General features: G+C 57.4%; 1 protein-coding gene across 3 annotated transcripts in view; it reads right to left on the reverse strand.

Moving 5' to 3' along the window:
• Window positions 1-14,556, reverse strand: part of LOC125449022 (von Willebrand factor A domain-containing protein 5A-like) — a 69,339-nt gene extending 54,783 nt beyond the window's left edge. For 2 of the 3 annotated variants that reach the window (XM_059641751.1, XM_059641749.1), the window contains exons 1-7: window positions 14,293-14,556; window positions 13,430-13,479; window positions 6,657-6,859; window positions 6,329-6,551; window positions 4,810-4,976; window positions 2,323-2,437; window positions 931-1,106 (exon numbers count right to left, since the gene is read on the reverse strand). In XM_059641751.1, coding sequence (XP_059497734.1) covers window positions 931-1,106; window positions 2,323-2,437; window positions 4,810-4,976; window positions 6,329-6,551; window positions 6,657-6,859; window positions 13,430-13,472 — 927 coding nt within the window. In that variant the 5' untranslated portion in view covers window positions 13,473-13,479; window positions 14,293-14,556. Of the gene's footprint in view, window positions 1-930; window positions 1,107-2,322; window positions 2,438-4,809; window positions 4,977-6,328; window positions 6,552-6,656; window positions 6,860-13,429; window positions 13,480-14,047; window positions 14,268-14,292 lie in introns of those variants that run through there. The other variant, XM_059641750.1, reaches the window with a different exon arrangement.
• Window positions 14,557-16,893: the final 2,337 nt, after the last annotated feature.

Below are 16,893 nucleotides of genomic sequence, written 5' to 3' on the forward strand. Positions count from 1 at the left end.
GAGGGACCACTCTCTCTGTGACTCCCTTGTTCGCTCCGCACTCCCCTCCAACCCCACCACACCCGGCACCTTCCCCTGCGACCGCAGGAAGTGCTACACCTGCCCCGACACCTCCCCACTCAGCTCCATCCCAAGCCCCAAGAAAACATTCCACATCAAAAAGATGTTCAGCTGCACATCTGCCAATGTGGTATACTGCATCCACTGTACCCGGTGTGGCTTCCTCTACATTGGGGAAACCAAGCGGAGGCTTGGGGACCGCTTTGCAGAACACCTCCGCTCGGTTCGCAATAAACAACTGCACCTCCCAGTCACGAACCATTTTAACTCCCCCTCCCATTCTTTAGATGACATGTCCATCATGGGCCTCCTGCAGTGCCACAATGATGCCACCCGAAGGTTGCAGGAACAGCAACTCATATTCCGTTTGGGAACCCTGCAGCCGAATGGTATCAATGTGGACTTCACCAGCTTCAAAATCTCCCCTTTCCCCACCGCATCCCAAAACCAGCCCAGTTCGTCCCCTCCCCCCACTGCATCCCAAAACCAGCCCAGCTTGTCCCCTCCTCCCTAACCTGTCCTTCCTCCCACCTAGAGCCCCACCTCCATCTCCTACCTACTAGCCTCATCCTGACCCCTGGACCTGTCCGTCTTCCTTGGACTGACCTATCTCCTCCCCACCTCCCTGCCTACACTCACCTGTACTGGCTCCATCCACGCCTTTTTGATCTGCCTGTCTCCTCTCCACCAGTCTTCTCCTCTATCCATCTTCTATCCGCCTCTCCCTCTCTCCCTATATATTTCAGAACCCCCTTCCCCTCCCTGATTTCTGAAGCAGGGTCTAGGCCCAAAATGTCAGCCTCCCTGCCCCTCTGACGCTGCTTGGCCGGCTGTGTTCACCCAGCCCCACACTGCGTTACCTCTGCATACCTTGGCACTTTGGATACGGGTAGGCCCAACGTCAGAATAATTCTCAGACATTTGGCAGGCCATGCTTCCAGAACGATCCATGAGGAAGATGAACTCGCCGGCAGAAAACAGGGAAGGTTTCTCAGGAAAGCTGGGATAGATATTCACCATGACTGTGGGGTCTCCCATCAGGGTCCCTGAATGAAGATGAACAAGAACTGTAGAGGGGCAGGGGTCTCCCATCCCCCATTCCAAACCCCACCCTGTCCCACACTCTCCCTCCGTCCCATCCCCCATTCCAAACCCCACCCTGAACCACACTGTCCCTCCGTCCAATCCCCCATTCCAAACCCCACTCTGTCCCACACTCTCCCTCCGTCCCATCCCCCATTCCAAACCCCACCCTGTCCCACACTCTCCCTCCGTCCCATCCCCCATTCCAAACCCCACCCTGAACCACACTGTCCCTCCGTCCAATCCCCCATTCCAAACCCCACCCTGACCCACACTCTCCCTCCGTCCCATCCCCCATTCCAAACCCCACCCTGACCCACACTCTCCCTCTGTCCCATCCCCCATTCCAAACCCCACCCTGACCCACACTCTCCCTCCATCCCATCCCCCATTCCAAACCCCACCCTGAACCACACTCTCCCTCCGTCCCAGCCTCAAATCCAAACCTTGCCCTGAACCACACTCTCCCTCCATCCAAACCCTCATTCTGACCTCCACACTGACCCACACTCTCCCTGTATTCCATCCCCCATTCCAAACCTTGCCCTGAACCACACTCTCCCTGCATCCAAACCCTCATTCTGACCTCCACACTGACCCACACTCTCCCTGTATTCCATCCCCCATTCCAAACCCCACCCTGTCCCACACTCTCCCTCCGTCCCATCCCCCATTCCAAACCCCACTCTGTCCCACTCTCCCTCCGTCCCATCCCCCATTCCAAACCCCACCCTGTCCCACACTCTCCCTCCGTCCCATCCCCCATTCCAAATCCCACTCTGTCCCACATTCTCCCTCCATCCCATCCCCCATTCCAAACCCCACCCTGTCCCACACTCTCCCTCCGTCCCATCACCCATTCCAAACCCCACTCTGTCCCACACTCTCCCTCCGTCCCATCCCTCATTCCAAATCCCACTCTGTCCCACACTCTCCCTCCGTCCCATCCCCCATTCCAAATCCCACTCTGTCCCACACACTCCCTCCGTCCCATCCCCCATTCCAAATCCCACTCTGTCCCACACTCTCCCTCCATCCCATCCCCCATTCCAAACCCCACCCTGTCCAACACTCTCCCTCCGTCCAAACCCTCATTTTGAACCAGACCCTGACCCTCACTCGCCCTCCATCCCATCCTCCTCTCCGTGACAGTCTGGATCACAAGTGTAAGAGGTTTACCTTGTCCTGTAGACTCAAACCCAGCCTCAACAAGGGCATTTGGTGTGTGAACATCTTGGTAATAAATCAGCAGCTCCACATCCTTATCAAATCTGTGTCCATCTGCAAGCGAAATCTGTAAGATTCAGAAAAATGTAAATAGTTAAAGACTAGCTAAAAATCAGTCAGTGTACAGATATCTCCCTGAGAGAGAGAGAGAGGAGACTGAGTGACACCAGTCAGTGTACAGATATCTCCCTGAGAGAGAGAGAGAGGAGACTGAGTGACACCAGTCAGTGTACAGATATCTCCCTGAGAGAGAGAGAGGGGACTGAGAGACACCAGTCAGTGTACAGATATCTCCCTGAGAGAGAGGGGGTACTGAGAGACACCAGTCAGTGTACAGATATCTCCCTGAGAGAGAGAGGGGGTACTGAGAGACACCAGTCAGTGCACAGATATCTCCCTGAGGGGGGGGGCTGAGAGACACCAGTCAGTGTACAGATATCTCCCTGAGAGAGAGGGGGTACTGAGAGACAGCAGTCAGTGTACAGATATCTCCCTGAGAGAGAGGGGGTACTGAGAGACAGCAGTCAGTGTACAGATATCTCCCCGAGAGAGAGAGAGAGTGGCCTGAGAGACACCAGTCAGTGTACAGATATCTCCCCGAGAGAGAGAGAGGGGACTGAGAGACACCAGTCAGTGTGCAGATATCTCCCTGAGAGAGAGGGGACTGAGAGACACCAGTCTGTGTGCAGATATCTCCCTGAGAGAGAGAGAGAGGGGACTGATAGACACTAGTCAGTGTACAGATATCTCCCCGAGAGAGAGAGAGGGGACTGAGAGACACCAGTCAGTGTACAGATATCTCCCTGACAGAGAGGGGACTGAGAGACACCAGTCAGTGTGCAGATATCTCCCTGACAGAGAGAGAGAGGGGACTGAGAGACACTAGTCAGTGTACAGATATCTCCCTGAGAGAGAGGGGGGACTGAGAGACACCAGTCAGTGTACAGATATCTCCCTGACAGAGAGAGAGAGAGGGGACCGAGAGACACCAGTCAGTGTACAGATATCTCCCCGAGAGAGAGAGAGAGGGGACTGAGAGACACCAGTCAGTGTACAGATATCTCCCTGAGAGAGAGAGAGAGGGGGGGGACTGAGAGACACCAGTCAGTGTACGGATATCTCCCTGAGAGAGAGGGGGTACTGAGAGACAGCAGTCAGTGTACAGATATCTCCCCGAGAGAGAGAGAGAGGGGCCTGAGAGACACCAGTCAGTGTACAGATATCTCCCCGAGAGAGAGAGAGGGGACTGAGAGACACCAGTCAGTGTGCAGATATCTCCCTGAGAGAGAGGGGACTGAGAGACACCAGTCTGTGTGCAGATATCTCCCTGAGAGAGAGAGAGAGGGGACTGATAGACACTAGTCAGTGTACAGATATCTCCCCGAGAGAGAGAGAGGGGACTGAGAGACACCAGTCAGTGTAGAGATATCTCCCTGAGAGAGAGGGGACTGAGAGATACCAGTCAGTGTACAGATATCTCCCTGAGAGAGAGGGGGGGCTGAGAGACACCAGTCAGTGTACAGATATCTCCCTGAGAGAGAGAGGGGACTGAGAGACACCAGTCAGTGTACAGATATCTCCCTGAGAGAGAGAGGGGGGACTGAGAGACACAAGTCAGTGTACAGATATCTCCCTGAGAGAGAGAGAGGGGACTGAGAGACACAAGTCAGTGTACAGATATCTCCCTGAGAGAGAGAGAGGGGACTGAGAGACACCAGTCAGTGTACAGATATCTCCCTGAGAGAGAGAGAGGGGGACTGAGAGACACCAGTCAGTGTACAGATATCTCCCTGAGAGAGAGGGGACTGAGAGACACCAGTCAGTGTACAGATATCTCCCTGAGAGAGAGAGGGGGGACTGAGAGACACCAATCAGTGTACAGATATCTCCCTGAGAGAGAGAGAGGGGGTACTGAGAGACACCAGTCAGTGTACAGATATCTCCCTGAGAGAGAGAGGGGGGGGGACTGAGAGACACCAGTCAGTGTACAGATATCTCCCTGAGAGAGAGAGAGGGGGGGGGACTGAGAGACACCAGTCAGTGTACAGATATCTCCCTGAGAGAGAGAGAGGGGACTGAGAGACACCTGTCAGTGTACAGATATCTCCCTGAGAGAGAGAGAGGGGGGGGACTGAGAGACACCAGTCAGTGTACAGATATCTCCCTGAGAGAGAGAGGGGGGACTGAGAGACACCATCCTCACCTTAATAGATAACAAAATGTGAGGCTGGACGAACACAGCAGGCCAAGCAGCATCCCAGGAGCACAAAAGCCGACGCTTCGGGCCTAGACCCCTCATCTTGAGGGGTCTAGGCCCGAAGCGTCGGCTTTTGTGCTCCTGAGATGCTGCTTGGCCTGCTGTGTTCGTCCAGCCTCACATTTTGTTATCTTGGAATCTCCAGCATCTGCAGTTCCCATTATCTCTGACACCATCCTCACCTTGGCTGCTGTGTTGTTCTCGTTCAGATATTGCAGTGCGGTCAGTCCACAGTTGGATTGGACGCGGCTGATTGTGTGCACACTCTGGATCTGTGCCGTCAGAGCCAATGTGTAGGGCACCTGTTGTACTCGGGGGATCTCCTGGGTCACACTGGGAGACTGGGCACCTGGGAGGGATCACAGTGCCATGGTTAGATCACGGACCACTGTCTCCACATGCTCTGCTCCTCAGATCCAAACCCTGAATCTCTCTATGGTCCCAGGGCTTCTGTCATTCCATCAACAACCCAGACTTGCACAGTGACCCCAGGTGGAGCGGAATCAGTCTCCTCCCAGTCTCACGCCCGCTGATCTATCGCTGCCACTGTTGTGTACCAGACCTGAAGGGAGTTGAAGAGCATCCTTCCGGCCCTTTGTATAGGACAGGAGGGCTGAGTGGCCTCTGCCTGAGGCTGTCCAACAGGCCCAAGTGTTAAACGGATACTCTCTGTTCCTATGTACCTGATGAAAGTCCTCCTGCAGTTCCTGTGCAGCACGCTCGAGTCTAAACGGCTCCCTCTCTTCCCTTTGCAAGGGGATTAAAGGGCGGTTTCCTGGGACAGTGTAGAGGGAGCTTTACCCTGTATCCAAACCCGTGTTGTCCCTGGGAGTGTTTGATGGCGGGGGAATGGTGTAGAGGGAGCTTTACCCTGTATCTAAACCCGTGTTGTCCCTGGGAGAGTTTGATGGCGGGGGAATGGTGTAGAGGGAGCTTTACCCTGTATCTAAACCCGTGTTGTCCCTGGGAGAGTTTGATGGCGGGGGAATGGTGTAGAGGGAGCTTTACCCTGTATCTAAACCCGTGTTGTCCCTGGGAGAGTTTGATGGCGGGGGAATGGTGTAGAGGGAGCTTTACCCTGTATCTAAACCCATGTTGTCCCTGGGAGTGTTTGATAGGGAGGGGAATGGTGTAGAGGGAGCTTTACCCTGTATCTAAACCCGCGTTGTCCCTGGGAGTGTTTGATGGGGGCGGGGGGGGAAGCAGTGTAGAGAGAGCTTTACTCTGTATCTAAACCCGTGCTGTCCCTGGGAGTGTTTTATGGCGGGGGGGGGGGAAACAGTGTAGAGGCAGCTCTACCCTGAATCTAACCCCGTGCTGTCCCTGGGAGTGTTTGATGGGGGGGAACAGCGTAGAGGAAGCTTTACCCTGAATCTTACCCCGTGCTGTCCCTGTCCCTGGGAGTGTTTGATGGGGGGGAGCAGTGTAGAGGAAGATTTACCCTGAATCTTACCCTGTGCTGTCCCTGTCCCTGGAAGTGTTTGATGGGGGTAGGGGGGGAACAGTGTAGAGGGTGCTTTACCCTGTATCTAACCCTGTGCTGTCCTTGGGAGTGTTTGATGGCTGGGGCGGGGTGGCGGAAACAGTGTAGAGGGAGCTTTACCCTGAATCTAATGCCTTCTTTTCTGGGCTGGGAGAGTGCGTCGACCTGACCTCACACCTTGAGCCACCGCTGGTGTAACTCCAGGCCTCGAGCCTCACCTGTCGGCGTGTACCGGGGATTGAGAACGGCGGGCAGGACGAAACGCACTGCCCCATCAGCCTCGATCGCCAACTCCTGGACAAAGGAGAAGGAGACACTGGCACTCTGCCCAGGGGGCAGGTTGCCCACGGTGCAGGTGAAGATGTCGCTGCTGCTGCTGTTCTCCTCCAGTAGGAAGGCTTGGTGCCCGGACGAGATGGCATCGTCATAATCATCCTTTGCCTGGCCACAAGGAGGGGAAAAGGTGTCAGCGCCAGCTCTCCATTGAGGTCCCCCCGACGCCTGTTCCGCTCCCTCACCACCCACCCCCCCAACACAACTTCCCACCTTCTCTTTCTCCTTAATCACAGCTACAATCGCCTTGCCATCCACCATGGCCTGGAAATTGTAGACGGCAGCATCACTGTCCATGGGGAAGACAAAGACAGCCTCCACAGGCTCGGCCTCCTCATTCTTGTACTCGAGGCTCGCACAAACATCGGCCACAAAGCCCTTCACCTCGATCTCCACCGAGATACTCTTCAGGGGGACTGCGACAGACACAGAGCTGCACAGTCAGGGCAGTCAGCAAACCCAACGCTTCCTCACATCCAATTCCAACTCCCCACTTCCCGTCCAGTCCCATCGCACACAATCCCAACCGTCCCAAACCCCCTTCCCGTTCCCTCCCATTGGACACAATCCCAACGGACCCAAACCCCCTTCCTGTTCCCTCCCATCACACACAATCCCAATGGACCCAAACCCCCTTCCCATTTGCTCCCATCGGACACAATCCCAATGGACCCAAACCCCCTTCCCGTTCCCTCCCATCGCACACAGTCCCAACGGACCCAAACCCCCTTCCTGTTCCCTCCCATTGCACAAAATCCCAACAGACCCAAACCCACTTCCCGTTCCCTCCCATTGGACACAATCCCAATGGACCCAAACCCCCTTCCCGTTCACTCCCATCAGACACAATCCCAATGGACCCAAACCTCCTTCCTGTCCACTCCCATCGGACACAACCCTCGCCTTCCCGTTCACTCCCATCGGACACAATCCCAATGAACCCAACCCCCTTCCCGTTCACTCCCACTGGACCCAATCCCAATGGACCCAACTCTTATCTCCTTAACAGCCAGAATTTGACTTTTAAATTTCTCTCCTTTGTCCTTGTCGTTGAATCGTGGGGGAGCACTTGGAAATGTTTGTGCTGTTTGAGCAAATACTTGTGGATATGTTGGAATACACCTTCACATTTCTCCTGTGGTATGTGGCAGGGATTCGTAGAAAGTAAACGTATTGGGAATTGAGGGAGGAATGTCACATGATCGAATTAGCAATGGGTGTAACTCACCTCTAATGTAACATTTCAGGACGTTGTGTGTGTTCTGGAGAAAGGAAGCTGTAAGTTGGTATTTTTCTCTTGGAGGGATTTATGTCCTTGCCTGTGAACTTTCTTTAAGAGAACCGTGTTTGATCATCTGGTCACTACTTGGGGCCAGGCACTGAGCATCCTCTACCAAACTTTTGATCAGACCAACGTCAAAACTGAGATGTGGAGCATGGTCCTGCAACTCTGATGCCAGAGCATGACATTGATTTGTTACGTGTCAAGGAACTGACGCGTGGTAATGGAGTCGAGTGGAACGCAGTTAGGAACAAGTCGTAGAAATGCTGAACTCTGTGAAATGCTTGATTGGGTAAATGAGTCAGAGAACATTTGTGTGTGGTTCAGGCACTGACGCATATTCCACGGGGAGGCTTATGGTGAAAAAACAACGCAGAGAGAATTAAATGCCCTGCTTATGGTCAAAGCTAGTCAAGCAATTTGGTTCAGGTCAGATGAAGGCAAAGGGGAAATAATACAACACAACAATCAGATGGACCCAGGTGGAAGGATAACCACAGAGTGTCTACAAGCTCTGTCACATTCACAGAGGGCGGTGGTGCGTTACAGTTCACACAGTGACTGGAAGTTACTGAGGCAGTAGCCACTTCCACCTTCATACAGTTGTACAGGCATAGAGCACTGATACAGACCCTTCGGTCCAACCAGTGCACACTGACCCTAATCTGAAAATAAACTGGTTCTACCTGCCAGTGCTCCAAATCCTTTCCTATTCATGTACTCATCGAAACATTTTAACTGTACCCACGTCCATCACTTCACCAGGACGTTCATTCCACACACGTACCACTCTGTGTAAAAAATTTAGTCCCTCTTGTCCTTTTGAAAAACTTTCTCCTGTCACCTTAAAAATATGTCCCCGAGGGAAAAGGCACCTGCTGTTAAAGTTAGCTAGAACCCTCAGGATTTGTCATATCTATGTAAGGGCGCCCCTCTACCTCCTGCGCTCACGTTGTGAGCTGGAGCGGCCCTCAGAGATGGGGTTTGGCAAGTGGAACAAGGACAGCTTCTCCTCAACCGCGATCGCAGAAGGCTACGTCGGGACTCGCAGCTCACCGCGTCACAACGCTGAGATCGTGAACGTTCTCGGTGAGAAAATGGTCACGGTGACCACAAAAAAAAAACGATGAGTTCTCCGCGTGAGAGAACGAATTACACGACTGAAAGCTCAGTCTAAAGGCGTCGTGTAATCACTCTCAGTCACTGTAAAAACCCATCCTGGTTCACTCAGAGATTGTAAGAACTGCCGATGCTGGAGTCAGAGATAAAACAGTGTGGAGTTGGAGGAACACAGCAGGCCAGGAAGCATCAGAGGAACAGGAAAGCTGACGTTTCTGGAATTTTGCCAAAGTTGCCCAGGGATGTGAGGGTTAGGGTGGGTTAGCCGTGGGGAATTACCCATAGTGCACAGGGATGTGAGGGTTAGGGTGGATTAGCCGTGGGGAATTACCCATAGTGCACAGGGATGAGAGGGTTAGGGTGGGTTAGCTGTGGGGAATTACCCATAGTGCACAGGGATGTGCGAGTAAGGGTGGGTTAGCCGTGGGGAATTACCCATAGTGCACAGGGATGTGCGGGTTAGGGTGGGTTGGCCGTGGGGAATTACCCATAGTGCACAGGGATGTGCGGGTTAGGGTGGGTTGGCCGTGGGGAATTACCCATAGTGCACAGGGATGTGCGAGTAAGGGTGGGTTAGCCGTGGGGAATTACCCATAGTGCACAGGGATGTGCGGGTTAGGGTGGGTTAGCCGTGGGGAATTACCCATAGTGCACAGGGATGTGCGGGTTAGGGTGGGTTAGCCGTGGGGAATTACCCATAGTGCACAGGGATGTACGGGTTAGGGTGGGTTAGCCTTGGGGAATAACCCATAGTGCACAGGGATGTGCGGGTTCGGGTGGGTTAGCCGTGGGGAATTACCCATAGTGCACAGGGATGTACGGGTTAGGGTGGGTTAGCCTTGGGGAATTACCCATAGTGCACAGGGATGTGGGGGTTAGCCGTGGGAAATTACCCATAGTGCACAGGGATGTGCGGGTTAGGGTGGGTTGGCCGTGGGGAATTACCCATAGTGCACAGGGATGTGCGGGTTAGGGTGGGTTAGCCGTGGGGAATTACCCATAGTGCACAGGGATGTGCGGGTCAGGGTGGGTTAGCCGTGGGGAATTACTCATAGTGCCCAGGGATGTGCGGGTTAGGGTGGGTTGGCCGTGGGGAATTACCCATAGTGCACAGGGACGTGCGGGTCAGGGTGGGTTAGCCGTGTGGAATTACCCATAGTGCCCAGGGATGTGCGGGTTAGGGTGGGTTAGCCGTGGGGAATTACCCATAGTGCACAGGGATGTGCGGGTTAGGGTGGGTTCGCCATGGGGAATTACCCATAGTGCACAGGGATGTGGGGGTTAGGGTGGGTTAGCCGTGGGGAATTACCCATAGTGCACAGGGATGTGCGGGATAGGGTGGGTTAGCCGTGGGGAATTACCCATAGTGCACAGGGATGTGCGGGTTAGGGTGGGTTAGCCGTGGGGAATTACCCATAGTGCACAGGGATGTGCGGGTTAGGGTGGGTTAGCCGTAGGGAATTACCCATAGTGCACAGGGATGTGCGGGTTAGGGTGGGTTAGCCGTGGGGAATTACCCATAGTGCACAGGGATGTGTGGGTTAGGTTGGGTTAGCTGTGGGAAATTACCCATAGTGCACAGGGATGTGCGGGTTAGAGTGGGTTAGCCGTGGGGTATTACCCATAGTGCACAGGGATGTGCGGGTTAGGGTGGGTTAGCCGTGGGGAATTACCCATAGTGCACAGGGATGTGCGGGTTAGGGTGGGTTAGCCGTGGGGAATTACCCGTAGTGCACGGGGATGTGCGGGTTAGGGTGGGTTAGCCGTGGGGAATTACCCATAGTGCACGGGGATGTGCGGGTTAGGGTGGGTTAGCCGTGGGGAATTACCCATAGTGCACAGGGATGTGCGGGTTAGGGTGGGTTAGCCGTGGGGAATTACCCATAGTGCACAGGGATGTGCGGGTTAGGGTGGGTTAGCCGTGGGGAATTACCCATAGTGCACAGGGATGTGGGGGTTAGGGTGGGTTAGCCGTGGGGAATTACCCATAGTGCACAGGGATGTGGGGGTTAGGGTGTGGTAACCGTGGGGAATTACCCATAGTGCACAGGGATGTGGGGGTTAGGGTGGGTTAGCCGTGGAGAATTACCCATAGTGCACAGGGATGTGGGGGTTAGGGTGGGTTAGCCGTGGGGAATTACCCATAGTGCACAGGGATGTGGGGGTTAGGGTGGGTTAGCCGTGGGGAATTACACATAGTGCACAGGGATGTGGGGGTTAGGGTGGGTTAGCCGTGGGGAATTACCCATACTGCCCAGGGATGTGCGGGTTAGGGTGGGTTAGCCGTGGGGAATTACCCATAGTGCACAGGGATGTGCGGGTTAGGGTGGGTTAGCCTTGGGGAATTACCCATAGTGCACAGGGATGTGCGGGTCAGGGTGGGTTGGCCGTGGGGAATTACCCATAGTGCACAGGGATGTGCGGGTTAGGGTGGGTTGGCCGTGGAGAATTACCCATAGTGCACAGGGATGTCCGGGTCAGGGTGGGTTAGCCGTGGGGAATTACCCACAGTGCCCAGGGATGTGCGGGTTAGGGTGGGTTGGCCGTGGGGAATTACCCATAGTGCACAGGGATGTGCGGGTCAGGGTGGGTTAGCCGTGGGGAATTACCCATAGTCCACAGGGATGTGGGGGTTAGGGTGGGTTAGCCGTGGGGTATTACCCATAGTGTCCAGGGATGTGCGGGGTTAGGGTGGGTTAGCCGTGGGGAATTACCCATAGTGCACAGGGATGTGCGGGTTAGGGTGGGTTAGCCGTGGGGAATTTCCCATAGTGCACAGGGATGTGTGGGTTAGGGTGGGTTAGCCGTGGGGTATTACCCATAGTGTCCAGGGATGTGCGGGGTTAGGGTGGGTTAGCCGTGGGGAATTACCCATAGTGCACAGGGATGTGCGGGTTAGGGTGGGTTAGCCGTGGGGAATTACCCATAGTGCACAGGGATGTGCGGGTTAGGGTGGGTTAGCCGTGGGAAATTACCCATCGTGCACAGGGATGTGCGGGTCAGGGTGGGTTCGCCGTGGGGAATTACCCATAGTGCACAGGGATGTGTGGGTTAGGGTGGGTTAGCCGTGGGAAATTACCCATAGTGCACAGGGATGTGCGGGTTAGGGTGGGTTAGCCGTGGGAAATTACCCATCGTGCACAGGGATGTGTGGGTTAGCCATGGGGAATTACCCATAGTGCACAGGGATGTGCGGGTCAGGGTGGGTTAGCCGTGGGGTATTACCCATAGTGTCCAGGGATGTGCGGGGTTAGGGTGGGTTAGCCGTGGGGAATTACCGATAGTGCACAGGGATGTGCGGGTTAGGGTGGGTTAGCCGTGGGGAATTACCCATAGTGCACAGGGATGTGCGGGTTAGGTTGGGTTAGCCGTGGGGAATTACCCATAGTGTCCAGGGATGTGCGGGGTTAGGGTGGGTTAGCCGTGGGGAATTACCCATAGTGCACAGGGATGTGCGGGTTAGGGTGGGTTAGCCGTGGGAAATTACCCATAGTGCACAGGGATGTGAGGGTTAGGGTGTGTTAGCCATGGGAAATTACCCATAGTGCACAGGGATGTGCGGGTCAGGGTGGGTTCGCCGTGGGGAATTACCCATAGTGCACAGGGATGTGCGGGTCAGGGTAGGTTAGCTGTGGGGAATTACCCATAGTGCACAGGGATGTGGGGGTTAGGGTGGGTTAGCCGTGGGGAATTACCCATAGTGCACAGGGATGTGGGGGTTAGGGTGGGTTAGCCGTGGGGAATTACCCATAGTGCACAGGGATGTGGGGGTTAGGGTGGGTTAGCCGTGGGGAATTACCCATAGTGCACAGGGATGTGGGGGTTAGGGTGGGTTCGCCGTGGGGAATTACCCATAGTGCACAGGGATGTGGAGGTTAGGGTGGGTTCGCCGTGGGGAATTACCCATAGTGCACAGGGATGTGCGGGTTAGGGTGGGTTCGCCGTGGGGAATTACCCATAGTGCACAGGGATGTGTGGGTTAGGGTGGGTTAGCCGTGGGGAATTACCCATAGTGCACAGGGATGTGGGGGTTAGGGTGGGTTCGCCGTGGGGAATTACCCATAGTGCACAGGGATGTGCGGGTTAGGGTGGGTTAGCCGTGGGGAATTACCCATAGTGCACAGGGATGTGCAGGTTAGGGTGGTTAGCCGTGGGAAATTACCCATCGTGCACAGGGATGTGTAGGTTAGCCATGGGGAATTACCCATAGTGCACAGGGATGTGCGGGTCAGGGTGGGTTAGCCGTGGGGTATTACCCATAGTGTCCAGGGATGTGCGGGGTTAGGGTGGGTTAGCCGTGGGGAATTACCCATAGTGCACAGGGATGTGGGGGTTAGGGTGGGTTCGCCGTGGGGAATTACCCACAGTGCACAGGGATGTGGGGGTTAGGGTGGGTTAGCCGTGGGGCATGCAGGGGTGGGATGCTCTTTGAAGGAGCAGTGTGGATGTGTTGGGCCGGGTGTTCTGTCTCCCAAACTTTAGGGACACGATGAAGCTGTGCTTCCGGGCAAAAAAAACGAGTCATCCAAGATCTCCGCAGCCCGACCCCCGATCCCAAACCCCAGGAACAGGGTGACCCGTTTACCTGGGGTGTTCTTCACTGTCAAGAGTCCACACGGTCTTTCCATGGTGCAGCTGGAGTGGCAGAGGAGAAAGGAAAGCATGGGTAGTTAATCAGGATCTGACCATCAGTCCGGCACGCTGCAGCTCAGCTTTGCAATACACAAACCCCACCACACCCCGCCAGCAGCAGCAGTACTGGCTCACTCAGAGGCTCAAGGGGCCAGTCGCAATTTCAGAGGGGCAATGCTGGCCTCGGGGTAAAGTCAGCATAGGACTTTAGCCTGTTCAGCCTGTTTCGTCCTTCACTCTTCGGCCCCCATCCCTTACCAGCCTTGCTTAGCAAATAGGAAAACCTCAGGTTTAAGGTTGACAATTCCACATTTGGTGGCACCCCCTACCCCCTGCCCCAATCTAACTCCAGAGTCAGTGCAGGGAAGGGTCTGGGCACTTTCTGCTTTGTGTGGCTCTCGGTCACGGAGTTGTCGTCTATCATTCAGGTGGGCGAGCAAGGTCCTGGGTGCTGGGCATGCTCTTAGGGTCTACAGCCTGTTAGATGTGTATTCCCAGGTGCACTGGTGTACAAGTGACTGGAGCAGGGGCCTGTCCGGCACACCGTGCCAGTACCGCAGGACACAAATACCTGGCTGTTCCCGCTGTTCTGCACACATTGTCTGCCACACGCCTCAGGGAGAGTCTGTCTCTCTCTCTCTCTCTCTTCCTGTGAGTTTTCCAGTGTTTACAGAAATGACTCTCTGTTTCTGACCAGCTCTCTCGCTCCCTCCGTCCCTGCGCTCGGCAATCTCACTGTAACTGGGCAGGAAAGTCCTGCGGCAGATCACAGGTTAGACAATTGACTGACATTTTACTTTCTAGCCGCTGTCACACCTTGTCACTTTGTCTGCCGTGCCCAGTCCGCTTGTACAGTTCTTTTCAACGTAAACAGGGCCTGCCCGGGTCTTGCTGCTGATTCACTCAGTAGAATGGAGCACAATCAACTCAATCAGAGGGGATCCCTTTTCCCCAGTGAAATGATAGCAGCGTTTTCATCATTTCCTGTTGAAGCATTTATCCAGGTCATGTGTGTCGAGGGCGTGCAAAAGTGCGTGGATGTATATGAAGTGTGTGTGTGTGTGTGTGCGCGTACATTTTTGAGGTGGGTGTGAATAGTGTGTGTGTGTGTGTGTGTGTGTGTGTGTACATTTTTGATGTGGGTGTGAGCGTGAATGTGGATGTGTACATGGGGTGTGTGTGTTTTCTGTAGTGTCGTTGGATGCCCGTACAGGGTCTGCGTGTGTATATAACTGCCTCAGGTTTATGAGTGTGTACACGTGAAGGCAGGAGGTACATACGAGAGGGGGACGTGTGTCACACAGCACAGAAACAGACCCTTCGCTCCAAATTGTCCATGCCGAGGTTCTCGAACTAAACTAGTCCCACCTGCCCGCATTTAGGACACATTGCACCAAACCTTTGCTGTTCATGTACCTGTCCAAAAGACTTAAATGTTGTACCTGCCTCCACCATTCACTCCCCTCCCCCTTCATTCCTCTCCCCCCTCCCTTCGCTCCCCGCCTCCCCCCCTTCCCCTCACCCACTTCCCCTCCCCCCGCCTCCCCCCGCCTCGCCTCCCCTCCCCCTTCCCCTCCCCTTCCACCCCTTCCCCCCGCCTCCCCTTCCCGCTCCCCTCCCCTTCCCCCCTTCCCCCTCCCCTCCCCTTCCCCCTTCCCCCTCCCCTCCCCTTCCCCCTTCCTCCCCTCCCCAATCACCTCCAATTCCCTCCTCACTACCCCCTTCCCCTTCCTCCCCTCCCCCTACACTCCCCTCCCCCTCCCTTCGCTCCTCCCCTCACCCACTTCCGCTCCCCCTCCCCTCCCCCCCTCCCCTCCCCCCCTCCCTCTCCCTCCCCCCCCTCCCCTCCGCCCCTCCCTCTCCCTCCCCCCCCTCCCTCCCCTCCCCCCTCCCCCCTCCCTCCCTCTCCCCTCCCCCCTCCCTCCCTCCCTCTCCCCTCCCTCCCCCCCCTCTCCCCTCCCTCCCCCCCCTCCCCTCCCTCGTTCTCCCTCCCTCTCCCTCCACTCCCCACCCCCCTCTCCTCGCCTCCCCTACCCCTCCCCACCCCCCTCACCTCCCCCTCCCCACCCCCCTCACCTCGCCTCCCCTCCCCACACGCCTCCCCACCCCCCTCCCCCCCCCCCCTCCCCCCTCCCCACCCCCCCTCCCCTCCCCCCTCCCCACCCCCCTCCCCTCCCCCCTCCCCACCCCTCCCCCCTCCCCACCCCCCTCTCCCCTCCCCCCTCTCCCTCTCCCCCCCTCTCCCCCCTCCCCCCCTCCCCCTCCCCACCACCCTCCCCTCCCCCTTCCCCTCCCCCACCCCCCCCTCTCCCCACCCCCCCTCCCCTCCCCCCTCCCCACCCTCCCCCCTCCCCACCCCCCTCTCCCCTCCCCCCTCTCCCTCTCCCCCCCTCCCTCTCCCCCCCCTCCCTCTCCCCCTCCCCCCTCCCCTCCCCCTCCCCCCTCCCCACCCCCCCTCTCCCCACCCCCCCCTCTCCCCCCCCTCCCTGTCCCCCCCCCTCCCCCTCCCCTCCCCCCCTCCCCCCCTCCCCACCACCCCCCCTCCTCCTCCCCACCACCCTCCCCTCCCCCTCCCCACCACCCTCCCCTCCCCCCCCCACCACCCTCCCCTCGCCCCCCCCACCACCCTCCCCTCCCCCTCCCCCCTCCCCTCCCCCCCTCCCCCCCCTCCCCCCCCTCCCCCCCCTCCCCACCACCCTCCCCTCCCCCCCCCACCACCCTCCCCTCGCCCCCCCACCACCCTCCCCTCCCCCCTCTCCTCCCCCCTCCCCTCTCCCCCCCATCTCCCCCTCCCCACCACCCTCCCCTCCCCCCCCACCACCCTCCCCTCCCCTCCTCCCCGCTCCCCCTCCCCTCCCCCTCCCCTCCCCCTCCCCCCCTCCTCCCCCCCTCCCCCCCCCTCCTCCACCCCCCCTCCCCCCCCTCCTCCCCACCACCCCCCCTCCCCCTCCCCACCACCCTCCCCTCCCCCTCCCCCCCCACCACCCTCCCCTCCCCCTCCCCTCCCCCCCCACCACCCTCCCCCTCCCCCTCCCCACCACCCTCCCCTCCCCCCCCCACCACCCTCCCCTCCCCCTCCCCCCCCACCACCCTCCCCCTCCCCTCCCCTCCCCCTCCCCCCTCCTCCCCCCCCTCCCCCTCCCCACCACCCTCCCCTCCCCACCACCCTCCCCTCCCCCTCCCCACCACCCTCCCCCTCCCCCCTCCCCCTCCCCCCCCCCCACCACCCTCCCCCTCCCCACCACCCCCCCTCCCCCTCCCCACCACCCTCCCCTCCCCTCCCCACCACCCTCCCCTCGCCCCCCCCACCACCCTCCCCTCCCCCTCCCCTCCCCTCCCCCCCTCCCCCCCCTCTCCCCCCCCTCCCCCCCCTCCCCACCACCCTCCCCTCCCCTCCCCCCCCCACCACCCTCCCCT

The sequence above is a fragment of the Stegostoma tigrinum genome, chromosome 43, assembly GCF_030684315.1.
Source record: "Stegostoma tigrinum isolate sSteTig4 chromosome 43, sSteTig4.hap1, whole genome shotgun sequence".
In the NCBI taxonomy this organism is placed as follows: domain Eukaryota; kingdom Metazoa; phylum Chordata; class Chondrichthyes; order Orectolobiformes; family Stegostomatidae; genus Stegostoma; species Stegostoma tigrinum.